The 17,055-nt window shown below is 50.7% G+C and overlaps 1 protein-coding gene and 1 long non-coding RNA gene across 2 annotated transcripts in view; both read left to right on the forward strand.

Moving 5' to 3' along the window:
- FAM227A (family with sequence similarity 227 member A) overlaps positions 1-17,055 on the forward strand; it is a 79,471-nt gene that overhangs the window by 27,263 nt on the left and 35,153 nt on the right. Inside the window, exons 11-13 of the mRNA XM_026479628.4 lie at positions 160-264; positions 2,402-2,481; positions 13,047-13,134. Of these exons, the coding sequence (XP_026335413.2) occupies positions 160-264; positions 2,402-2,481; positions 13,047-13,134 (273 nt within the window). The remainder of the gene's footprint in view (positions 1-159; positions 265-2,401; positions 2,482-13,046; positions 13,135-17,055) is intronic.
- LOC130544499 (uncharacterized) lies at positions 5,185-8,997 on the forward strand. The gene is made up of 3 exons (XR_008960812.1): positions 5,185-5,634; positions 6,053-6,109; positions 8,231-8,997. It is a non-coding gene; the product is annotated as an uncharacterized LOC130544499 (long non-coding RNA).

Here is a 17,055-nt window from a genome sequence, read left to right on the forward strand (position 1 = left end):
CCCCCACGGCCACAGGGTCCGTGTAGGGTGAGGCTAATGCTAGAAGCTCCCCCACTCTAGCAGGAGGGCATGGGGGGCAGGGGCGGGGCTCTGTCTTCTGTTTTCTGCCTCCTTTCTCCTTTATGGAAGTTTTCATGATCACTCTTCACTCCCTTTTAGGTATCTGTCCTAGCCTACAGAGCTATAACAGTTGGGACTATTCAGAACTGGATCCAGAGAGATTCCGGAGAGAAAAATTAATTTTGAGGAGAAGATTGTTAAAGAGTAAGGTACCCCTTGTTCACTTGGCCCCCTGCGCCCCTGCCACACCAGCTGCCATCTAGTTGGGGCAGGGCAGGCCCTTAGAGTTGAAGTAGTCAGGCCTGGTTCCCACCCATGCTCCCCCAAACTAGCCACCAAAATGACTGAAGTGCTATTACTTAGAAATTATAATTAGAGTCAGCACAACGTAATTGCTGGGATAAGGGGTAGAACTTGATATTATGCCAATGGACGCCAGTGACTGGGTCTACTCTGGGCCAGGCTCCACGGCTCTTTATCCTTTTATTTAATCCTCACAACCACCAGCTCAAGGACACACTAAATCCATTGCACAGATAAGGAGAGCAGAGCTCAGAGAAGCAAGTTGCCAAGGCCTCCTTTCTTATTAGCGCAACAGACGGGTAAGGGGCTCCGTGCGCCAGGCACACACAGCCTGGCAGCTCAGACTAGTGGGAAATGTAGGCCACATAGCCACACTCCCGTGGATGAGGCGTGGCCGTGGGGCATACAGCAGCGTGCTGAGGCGGCCTGGCGAGAGGTACTCAGTCCAGCCCTAAGAGGATCAGTAAGTGGCACTAAGCTGAGATTTGAAGGATGTGTATTTGAGGCAAGTGAAGGGAAGAATTACTGTTCCAGGTGGAGGGAACAGCATGAGAGAAGACCCAGGGGCATTCCTCATGGCAGCCATGAGAGGACTCTCATGGGTAACCAGCCCGTGGGTGACTAAGCCAGGATCCAAACTCAGGACTGCAAAGCCAGAGAGACACAGTGCTGGGTTAGGCGGATTTCCTCCAGCGGGGCATGTCTACCCCTTTCATGGGGGCACCCCAGGGATGCACGAAGCCCTATCTTTAATAGGTCAATAGGACCCAGGGGGCAGACAACATCTACTAGTGAAGTCCTTTAACAACCCAGGACCCTTTGGAAGTGGAAGATAGGAGTGAGAAAAGTATTTTTTTCTTAAATAGGGTGAAAACAGCCCATACTGTAAAGAATGAGTCTGAGCACGAAGCGTTACTCTGATGAACAATAAAAATAATGCTATTGCACACGGACCCCATTCTTTGCACCAGCCCCAGTTTGGGTTCTTTTGTGTCCTCCCCACCCGAACCTTATGAGCGAGCCCGTTACCCTTCATCTTACAGCAGGATTTGAGGTGCAGAGAGGTTCCTGTGCCCAGGGCTTCCGGGCACAGCTCAGGGCCAGGATTTTGCCCAGAGGGACTAGTCGGCCTCATGCTCTTGTTAGCCAGTGGCCTCTCTGGCCAATGACACCGTTCTCCCCCTCAGTCCACCTCCCTTAGGGAAAGTGAGGCCACTCAGCAGGACGGGGGTGGGGGTGGGGGAGCTCCTGAGAGGCGGGACTGTGCACACCACAGTGAGCTTCCTGACCCTGGACGGGCGCTGGCAGAGCGTCTCGTGTGCTGCCTAGAAGGACAAGTGGCGTCAGCATCTCTGGATGGGCTGACTCCCCATGACCTATGAGCGCCGTCCAGTTTGGGAAGCACTGGCCCAGGGCACGGGGAAGGCCGTCCTCAGAGAAGAGCACGGCTGTGCTTGTTGGGTGGAAGTGCTCCTAGCACTGCTTCCTCAGAGCCCAGCACTTTCCACGGCTGCTTTTCTAAGCATTTACATTTACTGACCCACCGAATACATTTGCTTTCCCAGCAATCACCGTGGACACACAGAAGTTTCGAAGGAGAAAAAATGTAACCTGTAAACTGTCTTCAACTTTAATCACACTCCCCGAGGTTGATGGACTGTTGCTTCAAGTGTTTAATGCAACATTTATTCATTTTGATGTTTCAGGGTTTTGAGTTTTTGTTTTTCTTTTGAAGCCAGTACTTTTTTCATATGGGTTGAGTGCTTGCCCTGTGTCCTGGCCTCCGCAAACATTATTTACTTTAATTGGTTCACCAGCCCCGCAAGGTGGTTAGTATTCAAACCTTTAACAGGATCAGAGAGGTTAGGTAACTTGCCCAAGGTCACTCCGCAGAGGGAATGACAGAGGCGCTCTGGTTTGCCTGAGGTCCCTTGTCCCGCTGTTGCCGTTGCCTCCAGGGAGGGGGCTGTGTCAGAACTCCCGGTCCGCTGTGTCACCTCCAGGACAAGGGACTGAAGCACATTTTTCTCTTCCCTAGAAAAAGAGTTTTCTTTGTTCAGTTCTAAGAGGCATTTCTCCCAGACGTCTCTCCAGAACAAGAAAGTTCCCTTCCCTAAGGTGAGTAGAGGGCCACAGACCCAGACCCCTTGCATCCCCGAAAGCTTCAATGACTTCTAGTTGGTTCCACATCTCTGCACTCCCTGTCCATCCTCTCGGGGAGGGGTCCTCGTGGTCCTCTAGATCCGTGTGCGTGAGTAGAGCACCAAAGGGTCACCACAGAAATGCAGGGATTGGGGGGTGAAGGGGATGGAAGCAGTTTCTAAGTGTAGGCTCAGCTCAAAGTGTGTTCATAGCTTTTCCTCCCTATCACTCCTCTTCATAAACCCGCACCTGGCTGTCATATCTGATGTAGGAAAGATGTTAGGGTTCAACGCCGCCGGCTTTCTTTTGAAAGAATTCTTGAGATGTCTTTGGTGCAAAATGGTGGTTTTATTAAAGCACAGGGACAGGACCTGTGGGCAGAAAGAGGGGTTGTGAGGAGTGGCCCATGATATACTTTCAAGTTGGGAGGGGGTTAGGGATAGCGTAAGTCTCTAAGGAATTTTGGAAGCAAGGTTTCCAGGACCTTGAGGGAGCTAGCTGTTGTTGAGAAAAGGTCATTTTACTGTCTAGTAAAAGTTTAGTCATGAGATCCTTCAGATGTGTACCAGTGGGTGTTATGCTTGGGGGATGATTGCCAACATGTATCTTGGGGGAGTAGAGATAAAGGAAGTTTCCAAAGGAATTTTTATATGTTCAGGTAGACCCACAGGATCCTGGGGGTAGGGCTAAGATTGCCTTTTGCTCTTCGCAAAGTATTAACATCGAGGCAGCTGAGTTCCGAAAGGAAGGTCACTCTGCCTGTTTCAAGGACTCCTCAGTGGGCTGTAGATAATAAGGAAATTTAATTTTTCTTCTGTCTTTTTTTCCCACACCACTCTGGACACCAGTTTACCCCTCTCTGCCCTGTGATGTTCCTTCCTAGGTAGCTTCAGGACCACCTCGCCCCATCACTCCCCTCCCCTCCCCTCCCCTCCCTACACTCCAGTTTGAGCCCCTTCACCATTGCAGTAGGCTCCTGTCTCCCTCAACCTCCCCAGTACCCTTGTAGTCTTTTCAAAAGGCAGATCTAATTACTACGGTATCATACCGTCACCCCGGCCCCAGCCTACTCCCCCTACCGGAAACACCCTCCCCCAGCCCAAATGAAAAATACCTCCCAGACTTCAGAAGGCTTCCTCTTGCCTGGGGGTAGACTGACCTGTGTGGCCCTGCCACGTCCTGCCAGCCCCATCCCCACCTTCCTCGGCTCTTGGGGCTCCTGCAGCCGGGGTGTTCTCTTGGTTCCTTGTAGACATCACATCCCCTACCAGCACCTGGCCTCTGTACCTACCATCCCTCTTGTCCCAGATAAGCTCCCTCCCCGACTGCCACCCACATTGTCAGCATCTCCTCCCACTGGTAACATGAAACCTGCCAAACACTCCCTAGCAAGGCCTACTTTTTCCAGAGAGCTGGAAAAAAAATAAATGCCTGGGAAAACCATGCATGAGGCCTTCTGCTACCCATTTTTATAAGTAATGCATCGCTGGCACCCAGCCGAGGTCACTGGTTGACTACCGTCTTCGACTGCTCTGCAATGGTAGGGTTGAGTAGCTGTGATACAGACTTCAGGGCCTGCACAGCTGGAAACATTTACGCTCTGGCTCTTTGGACACCACCCCAGTGCAGGGGACACGCGCTCATCCTTCCATCTCCGCTGAAGACCTCAGGGTCTGCAGTCTCCACCCTGGTCCCCATGCCGTTCCTTGTTCGACGTGCTCAGAGCCCTCTCCTTCCGAGCTAAGGAATTATAGGTCATTCCGCTGATCATGGCTGTCTCTCTCACTAATCTTTAAGCTGTATGTAGACCGACGTCCTCATTTCTAACACCCTGTTTTGTTTTTATTTTTATTATTTTTTAAAGATTTTATTTATTTATTCGACAGAGATAGAGACAGCCAGCGAGAGAGGGAACACAAGCAGGGGGAGTGGGAGAGGAAGAAGCAGGCTCCCAGCGGAGGAGACTGATGTGGGGCTCGATCCCACAACGCTGGGATCACGCCCTGAGCCGAAGGCAGACGCTTAACCGCTGTGCTACCCCGGCGCCCCCTGTTTTGTTTTTAAGAAGTAACCTATGTCAGACCAGCCTTTCCCCTTTGTTTGCGGCAGAGTTGGGGGTGTTTCCACCCTGGAACGTTCAGCCAGTGTTTGCAATGAGTGAAGGGTGTGCCTTTCTTTTGTAAAGTGGGATAAAGGCTACTGGCGACATCAACACGCGCTCAGGATGACCACTTTCAGAAAACAGGATGTGAGGACACTTGGGGATCTTTAAACGGAGATCGCGGTATTCCTTGGAAAGTCTCCGTGTCCTCATAGGGGTTGAAGGCCTCTAGTTAAAAGCCTCTTCTCTGTTCTGAAGAAAAGATTTACGGTAGCCGTACTCTTCAGTTTCGAAGAGGACAATGACACTTTATCGGTATAAAAATCTGATAGAAACAGAAAGGAGGGAAATCTGTGCATAGGTGAGGACGATAGTAAGCAGTGAAGGAGGATGTAAGACAGAGGCCCGTCAAATCGGGTGCTTACAACATCCGGCCGCTCATCGGCTGGGGCCGCCCCGTAAGGGCCGTATTTCGAGGGCAAATGACTATTTATAGGGCACATGACGGGGGTCTGAAGTCAAACATTGTTTGCCTGCCTGCGGTTTGGAGCGAGCTGCCTTTCTGTGTTATCCTGTCTTTACGTCTTGGGGAGGCTGGGGTAGATGGGCTCGCCTCCCCTCCCGATTCCATTCCAGACCCGAAGGGCCAGTTGTGACCTGAAGGTCAGCTAATGTCAGCGAATCGGGCTCCCGAGGTCACTCATGCAGCACGAGTCTCACAAACAACATTGTTTAGCCTGCCTGCGGATATGCAGGACACGTCACAGAAGCTTCCAGCACCCTCTCCCGGGTTCCAACCATAGCCGCGGAGCCGTGTGGCCTCAGACAAGCTACCTGAGCTCCCCAAGACTTGCTTTCTACGGCTGTGAAATGAGTACAGCAGCAGCAGGGCCTGCTTCCTGACACCCTGAAGACTGCAGCACACGGGACGGTGTGGCCGGGCTCCCTGTCAGTCTGCGGCCACACACCCCAGCTGGGCCCTTGCCACGTGCTGCCACGCGTCCCAGTGATGTAGTTTTGGAATATAGGTGAGGTTCGGTGGGGTGGAGTCCAGCGGTGACAACCAAGAAAGAATTCTTGAGGCGTCTTTGGTGCCAAATGGTGTTTATTACAGCAGGTGGACAGGACCCGTGGGCAGAAAGAGCTGCTGCCCCGGGGTTGTGCGGGGTGGCTGATTATACACTAGGGGGTTGGGGGAGGGAAGGAAAAGGGAGGTTTCCAAAGGATTTTCATATGTTAAAGACTCACAGGATACCCAAGGCCTTGCCATCGTCAAGTTAAGGTTGCTTACCCGTCTAGTAAGGCATTCTCATGAAGATAGTTGGGCATTTATACTCTGCCCAGTTCAAGTATCTGTGGATGGCTGCAGATTATAAGGACATTTAATCGTTCTCTACATTGCCTTCTGGAAGCCAGGTTATTGATGGAAATGCTTTGTTCCTGTAGATCGCGAAGACCTTCGCAAACTGAGCGAGACCCCTGTCTTGCAGGATTGTGGTCCCTGTAAGTGTTTTTCCTTTCCTTAGCTTTAGGGCCGCCAGGAGTGTCTGAGGAATGTCACATATTTCCCGTCGGGGTGGGGGGGGTTGTGGGGTGTCAGCTTCTGCTTTGTCCTCAGCTTGCCTTCGGTTCCCTCATCACGCAGCACAGCCAGGCTCCCCTCCCCCCAACCCTTATTTCACTTGGTCTCCCTTTCCAGAAACCTTGCACCGCCGGCCGCCTTTCCCACTTGCCCTCCCGCCCCAGCTTCTTCCTACCATTAGAAGCAGCCAGCAGGAGGGCCCTCACCTTCCTGCCCCGAGGCGACAGCCCCATCTGTACCCTCACCGTCCACCAGCCCCCTGTGCCTAAGGAGGGAGGCCCTCCCGCACTTGGGTCTGGACCTCGCCCCCTGTAGGCACAACCCCCGTCTTTATCACCATCTTCTCCCGCCCTGTTGGATCGCTCCCATCCTCGAAGAGTCCTTCTCCGGCACCTTCTGCCTTTGCCTCCGCACCCCCAATTCCTGCCACCCTTCCCACCAGGCTTTCTCAAAAGCCTCAGCCGCACCCACGGCTCCCGCCTTCAGTGCGTCCTAGCCACTGCTCCTGCCTCCGGGGCCCCAACCCTAATCTGCTCCCCCCTCCGGTCCATGTCACGTGATTGGCTGCTCCAATCTTCTTGAGACACTTTTTTCTCTCGGTTTCTGTGTTGCCAGAGTTTTGCGAGTGCCTTCCTTCCTGTCAGTCTGTCCTTGCCCCTTCCCCTCTACCTATATGTTCTTCCCAAGGGGTCTCCTCTGGTCCTCTTGATGTGGTTTTGGAATATAAATGAGGTTCAGTGGGGTGAGGTCCGGAGCCGACGACCAAGAAAGAATTCTTGAGACACCTTTGGTGCAAAAAAGGTGGTTTTATTAAAGCACGGAATTAAGGCCCACGGGCAGAAAGAGCTGCTGCCCCGGGGCCTTGAGGAGTGGCCTATATACCCGGGCGTTGGGGGATGGGGAAGCGGGGGGGGGGGGGGGGGGGGTAAGGAAAAGGGAGGTTTCAAAAGAACTTTCATATGCTAAAGAGGACCTACGAGATGAAGGAGGCCTTGCCATTGTCAGGTTAAGTTTGTTTACCCCTCCAGCAAGGCATTAACATTAAGGTAGTTGGGAGATTCCTGGAAGAATGTCGCACGTGTCCCACCCAGGAGGGGGGGGGGTAGGTCGCAGGGTGTCCCCTTGTGCTTTGTCTTCAGCCAGCCTTCCGTCTGTCATCACTCTGGTTCTAAATGCCACCCATATGCCAGTAACACCCAGATCTCCCTCCCCACCCTGGGGTATCCAGCTGCCCCCTGGGCCTCACCAGGGGGGATCTCAGTGATGCATTTTGCACTGTAGGTGAGGTTCGCTGGGATGGGGTCCAGAGCCGCAGGCCAAGAAAGAATTCTGGAGGTGGCTTTGGTGCAAAAGGTGGTTTATTAAAGCACAGGGACAGGGGCGCCTGGGTGGCACAGCGGTTAAGCGTCTGTCTGCCTTCGGCTCAGGGCGTGATCTCAGCGTTCTGGGATCGAGCCCCACATCAGGCTCCTCCACTGTGAGCCTGCTTCTTCCTCTCCCACTCCCCCTGCTTGTGTTCCCTCTCTCGCTGGCTGTCTCTATCTGTGTTAAATAAATAAATAAAATCTTTAAAAAAAAAAAAAAAAAAACCAAAGCACAGGGACAGGACCCCGGGGCAGAAAGCTGCCCTGCGGTTGTGAGGAGCAATTGGTTTTATACTATGGGGTTGGGGGAGGTAAGAACGTTCATATGCCAAGGAGGACCTACCAGACTGGGGCTTTGCCAGTGTCTAGTTAAGGTTGTTTTCCCCTCTAGCAAGGCGTTAACATTAAGGTAGTCGGAAGTTTCCTGGAGGAATGTCACACACGTCCCACCCAGGAATGGGGGGGGATGCGGTTTGCAGGGTGTCAGCTATGTCCTCAGCCCTCATCATCTTCTTCTCCCTCGTCATCAACATGGAAAGTGGGGAGGAGGTTGCGGATTCCCAGCACCCAGCATCCACACTCTCCCGGCGGAGGGCGGCAGCGTCTTCCCAGGCTCCTCCCTTTTACCCTTGGCCCCAGGCCCCTCTGCACATAGTGACCAGAGCGACCTTTTCACAGACATAACACCAGGTGAGACAGGTGAGACTGTTCTCCGCTGAAAACCTCCAGCAGCTTCTCCCTTCTCCGGTGCACTTGGAATCCGATACAGACTCCTTGGGCTGACGTGGGCTGCCCTGCAGTCCGGCCCCGACCTCTGTCTCCAGGCTCCTGGCATCCTTTCAGTGCCTCGGCGCCAGACATCAGCCCGCCAGACTTCCTTCTGCCTCTTGGACACTCCAGGCCTGTGTCCGGTTGGGCCTTTGCACTGTGACCTTCGCCTGGAACGTGCTTTGTCCTCAGAGTTCCTAGGGAACAGCTGGCTCCTTCTTGTCCTTCAGATCCCAGTAGCACTGACATCGCCCCAGCGAGGCTGGCGGGTCCTGACCGCCCATCTCCCCTCACCACGCGGGGCACTGAACGCGGGGGACTGAATGCCCTGGAGGGCGCTTCTCGCAGGCTGCCGTCCCTCCCAGGGGCTTATGTTTGGTTTAGTGTCTGACTCGCTCTGTTAAAATGTAATCGCCAGGAGGACAAGGCCCCTTTCCTCGCTGTTCTGTCTCCAGCTCCTAGGGGGGACCTAGCCCAAAGACGACACTCAACAAAGAGCCCTTGACCTCATGAATGGGACCATCTGTGTGAAGTCTTGGTCCCGCGCTTGGCGTATAGTGGCCGCCCCCAAGAAGCCGAGACAAAGCGGGCACTGCAGAGGGCATCGCTGTCACTCAGAGACCAAGATCACAATATTATTGAGTGTTTCCGCTCTGCCTGTCACCACCGTGTAAAACAAAATGTATTTTCTTTGTACCGAAATACGTAAAATCTCCTGACAGTTATTTCAGGAACCCAGCTAAAGAATTCCGTTTTCTGCCCCAGAAATAGAAATAATCAAAAGCTTTCCAGCCGTGAAGGCAGCTGAAGTCGTAACTGGTGAACCAGGACGGACGGGTGGAATTCCACGCTGAGGACAGAGCCTGTCTCTTGTTTTCAGCAGACACACTTTCCCATCTGCTCACAGAAATAGCTGTCTGCGTTCAAGATGTTTCTCAATGGCAGCCATCTGTCTAAGAGTCCGCGGTTCAGTTGTTTTAAGTCTGACCTGTCGTCTGTCCTTCTCTTGCTTACTGCTGGGGGTCTGTCCAGTGGGAACGAAAAAGCATCTAACGGTATATCTGGCTTCTGCGTGAGGCTCAGCCGTACCTAAGGGCCCCTACCTTTTAAAGGCGGGGTCATTCATTTAACAAATATTAGAGAAGATTGTCAAAGAAGGTCTTTATAAGGAAGAATCACTGGGTGATAGTCGAGTGTCTGCCTTCGGCTCAGGTCATCATCTCAGGGTCCTGGGATCCAGCCCCACATCGGGCTCCCTGCTCAGTGGGGAGTCTTCTTCTCCCTCTCCCTCTGCCCCTCCTGCTTGTGCGCTCGCTCGATCTCTCAAATAAATAAATAAAAATCTTTAAATAAATAAATAAATATATATATATATATATATATATATGAAGAAATCATCATCAGAATTCTTACCTGCAAACAGTGGAATCTCCTCCAGGAAGAAACGTATTCAAGGAAAACAGTGGTGCACCGTTCCCCAGGAAGGGCGGGCATGTTAGTTTCAGAGGCCATGGCAGCAAGAACGATGCCAAGCTGTCCCACCCCTGCAGAGGGACACAGCTGTGCCCCCACCAGCGTTCCCAGGGACTGGATACTCAAACCTCCGCTCTGCTTTCCTGTCAGCAGTCTTCCCAACAGTGGAGTCTGCCTGGGGCCACTTCGTCATGTTGGTCATTTATACTTCGAAGTGGCGGGCAGGTGTGATGCATCTAGAGGGTAGACCATAGGGAAATGTCTATATCGCAGCCACAAAAGAAGTCTTTCACCTTGGGGCATGGCTCTTGTGTGTATGCAGAAGGAAGGGCATACACGTGACAGATAACACCGCCAGAAAGAGCCATTTGAGCTGAGAACCAAAGGTTGAGGAGTCCGCCGTTAAAAGAGTGAATGGAAGAACCTTCCAGAAAAAGGGAACAGTGTGTGCAAAGGCCCTGAGGCCAAAAAAAAAAAAAAAAACCCTCAAAAATTTTGAGATATTCAAGGAACAGAGAGAAGGCCAATGATACCATCACCCAGCTCATGTGGGAAAGAGGGGCAGGAGTCCAGGCTGGGGAAGTAGCAGGGGCCAGGTCCCATACAGTTGGGAGGCTCACGGTAAGGAATATGGATATAATTTAAGTGTTATGGGAATCCATTAAAACAGGGAGATGACACCCTCCGATGTATATTTTTATAAAATCACTGTCTTCTGAATATGGAGAATGTAACAGAAGGGGACACATGACCAGCTAGGAGCCTTTGGGGTTGTCTCAGGAAGAGAAAGTGACTGCAGGTAGTGAGAAGTGGAGACCTGAAATGTGTTTTGGAGCCAGGTCTTTCAACAGGTGCTAAGCGATTGGCTCTGGGAATGGGGAGGAGGAAAGGAAGGAAGAAGCCAAGGAGGCTTCCCCGGTGTGTGGCTTAGACACCTGAATAGTGCCGTTTGCTGAGAGGGAGAGTGGAGCCTTTGAGGTAGGGGCCAGCTACCAAGAGTTCAGCTTTGAACTTGTTACCTTTAACACGTACCTGTGAGAAGCATGGATGCAGATGTCACCCGGTGGTTCAATCTACAGGACTAGGCTTTGGAGGAGGGGTCCGGGTTAAAGAAAGAACAAGTCCTACCCAAGTTGTCCGTATCTGTGACAACATATAGGAGCTGGGAGTGAATGACCACCATGGAGCTGTAGGTAAAAGCAGGAAAACATACTAGCTTCGTTCCAGAAGATCTAAATTTCCCTCCAGGTGAAGCCACCTCTCAATCGTACACCTTTCAGCAAAACTGAGCCTCTGTGTTCTTACCTGCAGAATGAACATCACCACTAATACCCATTTTTGCAGATTCAGTCCAGGGACAGGAAGTGCCTGAGATTGTTCAGTCAGGTCCTATTGGAATGTCTACTCATTTTAACCACTTTTCCCAAGTTCCAGAGCATGGGGACAGTAAGGGTCGTTAACAGTAATGACCCCAGCTCCTCCAGCTCATGCCCATACCTGCTAATACCAGATCTGTGAAGCCTGCTGCCCTCCCAGACACTTCCGGGCAGCCCCAGATTGAATCTCACATCGGCTCAAAAACAGGCTCCCTGGCCACCCTGTCCCATCGCAGCTGAGCCTTCAGCGTGTGGAATCTCGAGCAGCAGGGTGAGCATGGGGGGCAGGAGGGCTCCATCTCCTCTGGGCCGTGGTGGGGAGGGGATCCCAGAGCAGTCTGAGCTTACCCGCCACCGCATGATAGCTGCTTTGCCTCACAGCTCGGACGTCGTCACTGGTCACAACCCAAGAAACTAAATGGGGAAGTGTCTTCTCTAGGGCTTGCAAGGCAGGTGATTGTTATCTTTGACAAAGGAAGCAATAGACTCAAGAGAGGTGAACAACTTAGCCCAGGCCACATAACTGACCTCAGGTGACATCCGGACACGGTCAGTCTAAAGTCCTTCTGCGCGGCCCTGCTGCCTCTCCAACAAAGAGACTTACACCCAGGACTGGAGTCCAGTGAAGTGCATTTATTCTCTGCTGGACTATAGAGCTCTCTAAGGAGCTGTGATGCTTCATCGAGCTGGGAGCGTTTTCTCTCTGACACATCCCAGGACCCATTTCTACGCTCTAAAAATCAGTAGCTGTTGGCCAGCCAGCTGCACGGGACACGGGAAGTCCTTTCAGCGCGCTTCCCATTCAAATATCATATTTATATAAAGCAAAGTGGTTGTTGCGGCTGGTGGACTGCTTGTCTGCCACTTGGTGGGCCATCTGTTCAACATTGCCAAACTCCTCCTCATCCTTAAAGACAGAACAGAAGTGTCTTCTCTCCTTGGAAGCCCTCCAGCTCTCCCCCAGACAGAATCAAGCCTTCCCCCCCACCCGCCCCGTCATCGGCTTCCGATGATACTCTGCTCGTATGGCTGTGGCAGACTGTTAGTTGTTCCCCAATATCGGAGTGCTCTAGCTGCCATCTTGGACTCTACGGACAAGGCTCCTATCTTAGGGATGTTGTAACTACGAGCTGGAAGAAGTCAGAGTCCCTAAGGATTTATCACAGTGCAAATACCGTATTAGCCCTGGAGTGCCTACCTTCAGACTGTTGTTATGTGGGAGGGACATTTCTACCTAGTTTGGACCACTGTCATTTTGAGTCTCTGTCACTCACCTAACCCCAACTTACATTACCTGTCTAGGAAATAGGTGATACTTTCCACCCCTTAGCGAAACTGTCTATTTACTGCTCTCCGCGGCTAGACTGGGAGCTCCTCTGGGCAGGAACTAGGTCCCAAGGTGTGCCCGGGGGCAGACACGGTGGCTGCTGCTCAGTAAAATGTCCCCTGAGGAAGGTGCAGTGAGTGTGTGTGACAACAATGGCAGGAACGCTCGCAGAGCACGTTCCAGGAGCGGCTGCTCGTGTGCTTTGCACGCACGTGGGGACTTCATCCTCCTAAGAACCTAGGAGGAAACCAAGACCACCAAGTGGTTCAGGGACTTGTCCAAGATTAGCAGCTGTTCGGAGGGACAGGGCTGGGACTGGCACCCCGGCCTGCTCCATCCCCAGCGTCTGACTTTTCCGCAGCAGCACCTCTTGGCCGCGCTCCTGGGTCGGAGGGCTGAGTGCTCAGGCTGCGCTGAACGGTCTCCCTCCACATGCTCTGTCTCTAAGAACAATGAGCCATGTCTAGGAAGTTTCGTGTACACTGTTTGTATTCCTCTCATCACCAGTTTTATTAAATTTATTCTTTTTTTTTTTTTTTTTCCGCTGGAGTCTCCTGGTACAAATTCAACCACTGAGAAGGACTCTTCAGCCAAGAAGAGCTCAGCAGATAGGTCCCAAACACAGAATGCTGCGACAGGTGGGTTCACTACCTAGACAAAAGTAGGCGTCTTGACTGCGTTACGCTCTCCCAAGCCCTGGCTGCTTGGGTTTGTTCAAACATAATTTGCCACCCTAGTTTACATCTGTAGTTCTCGCCCGGGCCTTGGCACCAAGTGGTATCTGAGAAGAGGACAGAATTATTTTTCAGGGGACGCCTGGGGGGCTCAGTCGGTTGAGCATCTGCCTTCAGCTCAGGTTGGGATCGAGTCCCGCGTCGGGCTCCCTGCTCCTGGGAGAGCCTGCTTCTCCCTCTGTCTCCGCCTTCCTCTCTCTGCCTCTCATGAATCGATCAAAAAATAAAAGCTTTAAAAAAAAAGAATTATTTTTCAGTTCAACGAGCACTAAGTTCCACTCTGATGATGGTGAGTTCAGCATGGTGCTGGTATCTGTGGGGAAGAGAGGTGGTTAGCAATGGAAGAAAAAAGCCCAAGGCACGATGACTGCCCGCTCCACCCCCCGCCCCGTGGCCCCGTCAGAAAACAGCTTTGATTGAGGTAGGGATTGATTTGTGCCCAGATGTTCGTTTATGAAGGAGACTGAGTGACTACACAGAGGGGCCAATGCCTTTGAAATAAAAGTTTGCTACTCACAGTTCTCGTAGAAAGAGAGGCCCACTCAGGGCCATGGGAGGAAGCACCAGGGTCCGTCAGGAGGCAGAACAGAGCAAGGGGAAGGCATAGGCCACAGACTTTACCGGGATTTCTTTACAAAAGATTAGGCATGAAAAGGCTAACAGGATGGGGCGCCTGGGTGGCACAGCGGTTGAGCGTCTGCCTTCGGCTCAGGGTGTGATCCCGGCGGTATGGGATCAAGCCCCACATCAGGCTCTTCCACTATGAGCCTGCTTCTTCCTCTCCCACTCCCCCTGCTTGTGTTCCCTCTCTCGCTGGCTGTCTCTATCTCTATCAAATAAATAAATAAAATCTTTAAAAAAAAAAAAAAGGTTAACAGGTTAGGGTTAGCTAGTTTGAGCGACCTTGGTGGGCTTTGGGGTGTAGGGCTGTCCCTAGTTGTCTGGCACCTGGCCTCGGGGTGATTTAGGGCAGGGGAAAACCCACCTTGGAGTGCTGGAGTTAGAGAAGTGGGTGGTTCAGAGCACGGGCTCTGGGTCACAGGGGAGGCGTGAACAACTGTGGCCATGAGTTTTGCCCTCTAACTGCTGGATGCCGAATAGACCGATACAGAACCTCGGAAAGCAAAGGACAGGAACTGTTAAGTATCATTCTAGACAATTTCACACATGTCCTCATAATTCCAAAAAATTAAACAATCCTTTTTCTTGATGGAGAAATGAAGGCTCTGAGTATGTGAATTACACCTCAATCAAGCTGTTATTAAAACAAACAAACACACACAAAAACCAGCTTGGGAACCACCATTGAGCGATCTATCCAGATCCCAAACAGAGGTAAATATTTGTAGGAGACTTTGCAAAATGTAAACATATAGTTGACTCTGGAACAGCACAGGGGGTAGGGATGCTGATCCCACCGCTCAGTCAAAAATCCATATGTAACTTTTGACTCCCCCGAAGACTGAACTACTCTTAGCTTACTGTCGTCTGGAAGCAGCACCAACCACGTGAGCAGGTGATTAACACGTATTTTGTATGGCATGTGTATTATATGCTGTGTTCTTACAATAATGTAAGCTAGAAAAAGGAAAATGCTACTAAGGAAATCAGAAGGAGCGGCGCCTGGGTGGCTCAGTCAGTTAAGCGTCTGACTCTCAATCTCAGCTCATGTCTGCATCTCAGGGTCGTGAGTTCAAGCCCCACGTGGGCTCCATGCTGGGTATGGAGCCTACTTAAAACAAAACAAAAGACCAATTATATATTCAATTCATAAAGACCCATGAGTCAAAGAGGAAGTATCAAAGGGACTTAGAAAATGTTTTGAACCGAATGAAAATGAGAACTCTTTTTTAAAAAAGATTTTATTTATTTGACAGAGAGAGAGACAGTGAGAGAGAGAACACAGTGGGGGCAGGAGAGGGAGAAGCAGTCTCCCCACCGAGCAGGGAGCCTGGCCTGGGGCTTGCTCCCAGGATGCTGGGATCATGACCTGAGCCGAAGGCAGATGCTTCACGACTGAGCCACCCAGGTGCCCCAGACCTTTTTTTCTTTTTCTTTTTCTTTTTTTTAAAGATTTTATTTATTTATTTGACAGAGGTAGAGACAGCCAGCGAGAGAGGGAACACAAGCAGGGGGAGTGGGAGAGGAAGAAGCAGGCTCATAGCAGAGGAGCCTGATGTGGGGCTCGATCCCATAACGCCAGGATCACGCCCCGAGCCAAAGGCAGACGCTTAACCGCTGCGCCACCCAGGCGCCCCCCCAGACCTTTTTTCTAACATGAGCAGTTAATGCTATAGATTTCCCTCAGCAGACTGCGGCGTTTCACAGATGTTTTAGATATGCTCTGTTCATTTTTATTCAGTTCAGATTGTTTGCACTTTGTAGTTCTTATGAAGAATGCTGCTATGGGCATCCATGTACGAGACTTTGTGTGCCATGTGTTCTCATTTCTCTTGGGTCTATGTAAACCAAGGGGTGCAATTGCCAGGTCATATGGTGACATTTTGAGGAACCGTCCTCCAAAGTGATCATCGTACACAGTTTGAAGCATGTAAGAGGACACAAATAGACTATTATCTGTACTGTATAGAACCACATATATATAAAATAGGATATATACAATAATATATACAATATATTACGTATTTATTATGTATATTATATATTTACTGTATGTGACCAAATATTTATAATTTCTATGTTTTCCCATTCTTTTTCTTTTTTTTTTTTAAGATTTTTATTTTTAAGTCATCTCTACACCCAGTGTGGGGCTTGAACTCACAACCCTGAGATCAGGAGTCGCCTGCTCTTCCAACTGAGCCGGCCAGGCGCCCATATTGTTTTTTCATTATTCTTGAAGTTCCACGTTTTCCTTTGGTACCATTTTCCTTTGACCTGAAAACAAAACAAAACAAAACAAAACACCTTTCCTTTAGTATCTCACTTACAATAGGCCTGCTGGCAGTGAAGCCCCTTTGTTTTCTTTCATCTGAGAATGTCTTTATTTCACCTTCATTCTTTTTTTTTTTAAGGTTTTATTTATTTATTTGACAGAGAGAGAGAGAGAGAGAGCACAGGAGCAGGCAGAGCAGCAGGCAGAGGCAGAGGGAGAAGCAAGCTCCCTGCTGAGCGGAGTGCTCCACGTGGGGCTCGATCCCAGGACCCCGGGATCGTGACCTGAGCCCAAGGCAGACGCTTAACTGACTGAGCCACCCAGGCGCCCCTTCACCTTCATTCTTGAAGGATATTTTTTCTGAATATTCTGGGTCAGAAGTTCTTTTCTTTTAGGCCTTTCAAATATTCCACGGCCCTCTGGCCTTAACGGTTGGATGAGAAAATCCAGGCATTTCCATAGTTGTTGCCCTTTTGTGTAATGCATTTTTCTCTGACTGCCCTCGAGATATTTTTTTTTGTCTTGGTCTTTCAGCCAGTTGATTACAATGTGTGTGGGCGTGGGTTTCTTTGGATTTAACTTGTTCGGGGGTTTGTAGAAGTTCTTGAACGTTTAAATTTCTGTCCTTTGCCAAATTTGGAAAAGTTTTCAGACATTATTTCTTTGAATAATTTTTTTTTGTACCACACTCTTTGTCCTTTCTTTATGGGACTTTGATGACGCAGATGTTACACCTGTTGATATTGTCCCATAGGTCCCTGAGGCCCTGTTCATTTTTTTCAGTCTTTTGTTTCCACGTTGTTCAGATTGAGTGGTATAATAAAAATATAGGTGTGGTCTTTGTCCCCAGTTCCTAACACAGAGCTCCTAAAACCCTCAGAGCTTCCCCAGTGACGGGAGTGTCTTTTGTTATTCACAATGAACGTCTTTCA

Source organism: Ursus arctos, unplaced genomic scaffold (assembly GCF_023065955.2).
Source record: "Ursus arctos isolate Adak ecotype North America unplaced genomic scaffold, UrsArc2.0 scaffold_21, whole genome shotgun sequence".
Taxonomy (NCBI): Eukaryota; Metazoa; Chordata; class Mammalia; order Carnivora; family Ursidae; genus Ursus; species Ursus arctos.